Genomic DNA, 6776 nt, shown 5'->3' on the forward strand with positions numbered 1-6776 from the left:
AAGGTGGTGGATGCTGTGTGCAGTTGGCCAGTGTGTATTGTAAAAGCTGGACACTGGAGAAGCCCTGTGTACTGCAGAAGCCTGTGGATCCAGCACAACAGAACCAGAACCAGGAAAGGAAACTCTTCCTCCAAGTGTCTCCAGCACCCTCTATTGACAAAGCTTAATATCATGCCAGAGAGCACAGAACAAAATAAGGGCTCAGATGCATTTTCATAGAACAGGCAATGAAGTCTGAATTTGGAAGAGATATAACGCATTGATAACTGGCAAAATATGCAGATTTTACTCAGTCCCCTATTTATGGATTTTGTATTTATTTCCAGACTTTTGCTCTTATCGATATTCAGCAGGATTTTAACCAAATCAGACATCATTTGTTCACTCATTTAACCTTAGTAGAAAGCTAGTCTAGGCTTCATTTTTAAATGGCTTGTACTCTAGTAAAAAAGGTGAAATTATGCAAATCACTGTAATGCAAAGTAGAATTTTCTGGGTATCAACTCAGTGCTCCCTAAGTCCTAAGCAATTAAGATTACTTTCAGCTGCACCAAGCAAGAGGGACTTAAAGGAGGTGCCAACCAATTCAAATGGACCTTCAAGATGGTGTGGGATCTTACCAGAGAAGGCATTTCAAGAAGATGGAATGTGAGCTGAGGCATCAGGTGAGGAAACCTGCCGCATTCAGGCAGAACCTTCTTCTGTTCCAGCTTAGCGCATAAGTTCTCTGAGTGTGGTTCCCAGAGCAGCAGCACGTGTACATTTCAGGCCCCATCCTGCTGGGAACAGGTCCAACAGTCTGTGTTTCAACAAACCCGCCAGGTGATTCTGAACCACAGGCGGAGAGTATATGGAGACTGGTAAAATAGAAAAGTCATCTCCAAATATTTGACATTGTGCCTATATTGATAAAACATCTAGGGTTATACATATCCATGTATGTATATTTCTTTATAAGGTAATATGCACTGTGTATTAATCTTATGTAAATTATAAGACACATGACAATAGATATAAAAACATAAAATAAGTAGGAATACAAGCTCTAGTATGTTTTTCTAGCACTCCACAGATCGTCTTGACCATCCCAGTCTGGAGGTCACTGAAGCAGGCAGTGGCCGTGTTGTGGAGGCTCTCCTGTTCCAGGTAGGGTCCTTCTCCATCTGGTGGAAAATAGGCAAGTCAGGGTCCTGCTTGGGGCCTCATCTGGGGGCTGTGGGGACAGGTGCTGAGTGTTTTGGTGGAGAGTGGAGCAGGGAGGCCACCGAAGCGGCCATTCAAGATTTTCCTGGAGAAAACTGTCTCTCCTACTACAATCCTCCTTCCCAGACACTGGGGCAAGTTTCTGAGCAACAGCAAAACTGCCATCACGAACATGTGAACGTTCAGTTTCCCCAGCTACACTGAGTTTTTTGGGGGTCAAGGATCTCTGGTTTTCCCCTACCCTCCTCCACTGTGCCTTGCAGCATTGTTCAGATTTAGTTTTTTAACTTGCTGATATTCTTACTGGGTTCGCAATTGAATCTGCAGATCACATTGGAAGAATTTACATTTTTACAATAATTTTCCAGTCCATGAACAAATATCTTAGTTCTACTTTAATATTTCTTATTAAAGTTTTTACAGAATCTACCATAATGTTCGTACGTATCTGTTGTGAGGTTGACTACGTACTTCACGTTTTCTCACCATCCTAAGTGGATGTTTCGTAGTACAACCCACCTCACCTTCCTCTGCGGACTTTCTAAGGGTTGTGACCCCGAACGCTTTGTGCTCAGCGCCCGGGCGCGCACACCACACCACGCGGCCGCCTCTGGGGCTACGTAGGCGACCTCCCGTTGTAGCCCCGCCCGTTCTCCCACCTCGAGGGCTGAATGGGGGCCTCAGAAGTCAACGCTCGCCCGCTCCACCGCCAGTCCGGAAGTCAGCTGTCCCATCAGCCCCTGCGGGTCCGGAAGTCAGCCGGCTTAGCCCCCAGCTCCGGAAGTCGGAGGCCGGCGGGTCCTGAAGCCTAGCGGTCCGGTCTTTCCCCGCGTCCGCGCCTGCAGGTTAGTGTCCGCGGTGGACAGGCCATGCCGCCCTCGCGGGTGGGAGGTGCGGGGTGGGCTGGGGGGAGGCTCTCGCAGCCGGGGTCCTGCTGGGAGCGCGGTCTCGGGACCCGGCCCGGCTCAATGCCCCGGAGGCCTGGCGGCGCGCGAGCCGGGCGGGGCGCCCGGTGTGGCCGCAGGGATCAGCGGGGCGTGTCCAGGGTGGCTTGTGCCGGTGACAGGCGTGATCTCGCCCCGCGGGCGGCTGAGTCGCGCGTGGAGACAGATGAGGCATGTCAGGGGAAGGAGCCGGTGATGTCCCAGGATCCTGGCTTCGTTTGTGTGAACTGAATTCACTATTTGTTGTCAGAAATTTGACTTGACTTCACAGGGAATATCTGAAAAGCTACCCAGAACGGGGTCCCCGGAGCCAGCATTTCGAGCGTATTGCAGCGTGCAGGGCAGAATTCTCCACGTGTGGAAGAGCAATCCCCTTTGCTGACTCGTTCATTAAACCAGTGCTCTGGACCCTCCGGACCCTCCGCTCCCTCCACTGGGTGCAGACTGTCCTTCTCGGCAGCTGTAGGAGACCGCAGAGCTGGCTTTTTCGGTCAGTGCCAGTACAGACTCAAACCATGATGAGACTTTCAGTTCCCTTTTTCAGAGGCCAGCACAGGGAAATGAGGGTGTTCTGGTAGGTTCCGGTAGGGTGCCGGAAGTTTGAAGCCTGCTGGGGGCTAACGGTTTCCAAGAGACTGAGGTTTCCAGGTAGGAAGGGAGCAGGTGATGATCAAGTGCTTGTTGATGCTTTGTGAGTCGGAGCAGGGGACAAAGCCCCAGTGCAACCATTACAACAGAGCAGAGAAGAAACTTCCTTACAGGTCTCTGGGGGATTAAGTGATTTGCCTGACCACAGAGACTGCAGTCAGCACGGGCTGACTGGTTCCTGAGCCTGTGTGGGCCTTGCTAGTGGGCAGCCTGGCTTCCTGTTCTGGAGAGGAGCTGGGTTCTTGTCTGTTGGCAGTGGCTCGAGGCCTCCAGCTGTCTGTCTGCCCTTCCCCAGCCCCCCAGTCTCCTGTTGAAAGCTGTGGCAGCACGTTCCAGGGATGTATATGCAGGTGGAGACACGCACCAGTTCCTGCCTCCATCTGAAGAGGGCTCCAGGCATCAGGTCCTGGTCCCTGCTGGTTGGTAAGGATGTTCATATTTGTCCTCAAGTTAAAAATCTAACTTTAAAAAAGGATGCAAATTACACTAAATTTTTCCGTGGTTCTGCTACCCCAAGATATGGCAACTATTGTGCCTTTCCATCTTTTATCCTCTACGTGTGCTTTTACAGATGATGTGTGTCTGTCTTGTCTTTTTTCACCATTTAACATCCTTTCGTTAATACTCTGCATGCTCTTCTGAGGTCCCCGTACTTCCCCTTTTGCTTGTTGTCATACACCCAGCCCCAGGTATCTGATTTATGTCAGGGCCCACGTGATGGAGACAGTGAGGAGTAAGGCGGCGGGGACCCTGGCCTCCCTCCCTGTCAGTACCCATTGGAGGGCCCTGCGCTCCCTGGGCAACTGCACCATGCTGATTGGAACCTAGGTGGGTGGGGAGAAGCTGCTGTGCCTTCAGCGGCCTGGCTCTGGGCCTTCTTTCCCAGGACTCTGCCTGATTTGTCTCATGTGCCGAGTTGTGATTCTTTACCTTCAGTCTTGTCTTCATTCCACACAATGTGCTGTCAGTGGGTAAAACCCACATCAGGTTCCTCTTTCTGGTTCCCCCGTCAGCTCTGCAACCTCACATAGACATGTGTCCAGTGAATACTGTGACTGGTGTAGAACATTCTTCTCAACAGACTTCCCAGTTGTTTCCCCCACTTCTGAGCCTGGTGGTCTTCTTGCCCCCTGCTCCCTGCCCTCAGCCATCCCAGGCAATGGGAAGGGGCTGCTTACCTGGGTCTGTGGGTCCTGGGAGGAGTTGGGCTCTGGGCTGGTGGTGGCCCAATGGGAAGGTACCTGCTTTCTCCTCGCAGGAATCTTGTCGATTGGCCTGGCTGCTGCCTACTACAGTGGAGGTGAGATGCATCACCTGCCCCCCAGGAACTTCCTCAGCTGATTGGAAGAGGGAAAAAAGGAAAGCCCATCACTTGTAATCTGCCAGGGCATGGCTTTGGGGACTGCCTCTGCCTCTAAATTGTTTGCGGATGCGGCCCACTTCCACGTGCTGGTGTGTCCCCCGCAGCTTATGTTTTTCATTTACATCTTCAGCATTTTCATATATCATAAAATATTTTTCAGAAAGGCACTCCTGTGTCTGCCTCATGTTCTGTAGGGATGATCCGTGCTTTCAGCAGCTCCTTGTAAGCGTTCCCACCTTTCTGCTCTTACTCACCGTGCCGCGATTGCCATCACGAGTAGACATGCAGGGGAGAGTGAGGGCAGAACTGGAGGAGCACGTCCTATCCCAAGTGACAGGGCCTGCAGTGCTAGGTGGCCATGGTGAGGGTTGGGTGTCCTTGCAGGCATGGGCAGCAAGCCAGGCCCCCAGGTGCCACTCCTGCCCTCGGTCTGGGAAGCAGCTGTGCTGGGGAGGGGGCACCGTCTCTGGGCACGTTGGCCTTCACCCCTCTGCTGCCTTCCCTCGCCTGATTGTCTCCTGTGTTTGCTCCCCAGATAGTCTGGGCTGGAAGCTCTTCTATGTCACGGGCTGTCTATTCGTGGCCGTGCAGAACCTGGAGGACTGGGAGGTGAGGCCAGCACAGGAAGGGTGCCCAGGCTTTTGGGCTCCTGGGCTTCCCTGCAGTGCGAATCAAAGCAGGAAGAAAGGCTCCAGGGGCCTAATGCCCCCCCATCCTGAAACTTGAGCTTAGTGGTTTCCGGATAGCTGGACTTGGCCTCTGGACATTGCCTGTCTGTGACCATCCCTAGGTGAAGGAATCCTCTAAAGCTGTTGTTCTCCCAGAAGTTCTCCTAGAACAGAAGGGCAAGGCCACTTCCCTCACCTCCCTTTTGTCCCTCTTCACGTGTCCTTTGGGTCGCCTGGCCCCAGTATTGCTGACTGCCGATCTCCATTCCCTTGTTTGATGACCTCGTCCGCTGTGCTCGCTTCTCTTGAGTGCGGAGAGGCTCCTCCTTTTCACACCCCAGCCCCTGGAGAGATCAGGCTGCAGGGGTTTGGGGTTCTGACTGGGATGGGAAGGAAGAGGGGCCGCCTCCTTGAGTGTCTGCTCTGGTGAGGGTGGGGACGCAGTCGGCAAGTCTGTGTGTGTTGGGCTGGCTCACAGGCTAGCAGCCAGGTGACTGCCTTGTGGCTGGCGTTCTAGGAAGCAACCTTCAATAAGAGCACCGGGAAGGTCGTGCTGAAGACGTTCAGCTTGTATAGGAAGCTGCTGACTCTCTGCAGAGCAGGCCATGATCAAGGTGAGGTGTGGGGAGTGAACAGGACACGGGTTACTCTGGGATGGACAGAGGGCGGCGAGCGTCTGTGTGTGATGGCAGGGAGCAGGCTTGAGGCCTGGAAACGGGCTGGGTCCAAGCTGGCCGCTCAGTGACCAGGGTTGTGTTCTGCCTCGTGGACACTGTGTACCCCGGACGTGCCCTGGCCCAAAGGAAATTGCTGGGCAGCCCCCAGCTCAGTGACTGGCCACTAGAAACCAGGACGGCATTTTCCCGCGGTTGGGGAAAATGAAGCAGAAAGCTGGGCAGCACTGTGCTTAGCCGCCCCCTGACGTGTTAGACTGAGAGAAGGGGTGGGCTTTTCAAGACAACAGTGGGCCTGCTGGACATTCCTTCTCACCCAGACTGGACGTTAACCAGCAGCCACACAACCCTGCACTGTGGTCACTGACCTGTGACATCTAGGGTCAGGGTCTCGGCATGAGCCCAGCCTCAGACATGGAGTGACACGTGCTCTCTGCTTCATGACAAGCGTGATGTGATCCTCTGCATTGTGGCCCCGAAGCAACTGTGCCAGCACCCAGGTGGGAGGGGCAGGGTGAGTGGGGGACACGGCCACTGACAGGGCCCTGCCCACAGTGGTGGTCCTGCTCAGTGACATCCGGGACGTGAACGTGGAGGAGGAGAAGGTCCGGTACTTCGGGAAGGGCTATGTGGTGGTGCTTCGGTTTGCCACGGGCTTCTCCCACCCCCTCACGCAGAGTGCTGTCATGGGCCACCGCAGGTAAGCTGAGGATGGGTGACTTGATTGGCCAGGGCTACCCCTTGCCCCCAGTCAGGTGGTCCTCCCCAGGAACTGCCCAGCACGGCAGGGCATAGAGAGAGGCCTCAGGAACGTGGGGGAGGAGGTGAGGCCAGGGGAGCAGGCCTGGCACCACCCACTAGGGGGAGGTCAGGGGTCCCCACAGGGACAGAGAGGGGATGGGGACGTCAGGGGTCCCCAGTGGGCACAGAGGACTGGGCTAGGGTCCGGTGGGGGTGGGGATCAGGACTGAAGGTGCTGGGTCCTAGTGGGTTACCGGAGGCAGATACCTGGGGTGAGACAGGTATGGTCTTGTGGCTGCTGCGGGGTGGCCAGTACCTGTCACAATAACACACCCTTCCTCCCTGTGCCCATCTGGACCAGTGACGTGGAAGCCATCGCCAAGCTCATCACTACTTTCCTGGAGCTGCACTGCCTTGAAAGTCCCATGGAGCTGTCTCAGAGCAGTGACAGTGAGGTCGATGGCCCTGGGGACCAGAGCTGACCTCCACGGAACCCCTGCCTTGGTTCTGGTGGGGCCCCAGCAGGACTGATGGG

The 6776-nt window shown here is 54.6% G+C and overlaps 1 protein-coding gene across 3 annotated transcripts; it reads left to right on the forward strand.

Moving 5' to 3' along the window:
* Positions 1 to 1543: 1543 nt before the first annotated feature.
* Positions 1544 to 6736, forward strand: CYBC1 (cytochrome b-245 chaperone 1). Of its 3 annotated transcripts, XM_079904071.1 has the most exons (8): positions 1544 to 2048; positions 2419 to 2637; positions 3091 to 3218; positions 4054 to 4095; positions 4694 to 4767; positions 5344 to 5440; positions 6056 to 6200; positions 6603 to 6736. In XM_079904071.1, the coding sequence occupies exons 3-8, from the start codon at positions 3134 to 3136 to the stop codon at positions 6721 to 6723; spliced, it is 564 nt and encodes a 187-aa protein (XP_079760197.1). In that variant the 5' UTR covers positions 1544 to 2048; positions 2419 to 2637; positions 3091 to 3133; the 3' UTR covers positions 6724 to 6736. The 3 variants fall into 3 exon arrangements, with proteins under 3 accessions (XP_079760197.1, XP_079760196.1, XP_079760198.1); XM_079904070.1 differs by lacking the exon at positions 2419 to 2637; XM_079904072.1 differs by lacking the exons at positions 2419 to 2637; positions 4054 to 4095.
* Positions 6737 to 6776: the final 40 nt, after the last annotated feature.

Source organism: Stenella coeruleoalba, assembly GCF_951394435.1.
Source record: "Stenella coeruleoalba genome assembly, chromosome: 19".
NCBI lineage: Eukaryota > Metazoa > Chordata > Mammalia > Artiodactyla > Delphinidae > Stenella > Stenella coeruleoalba.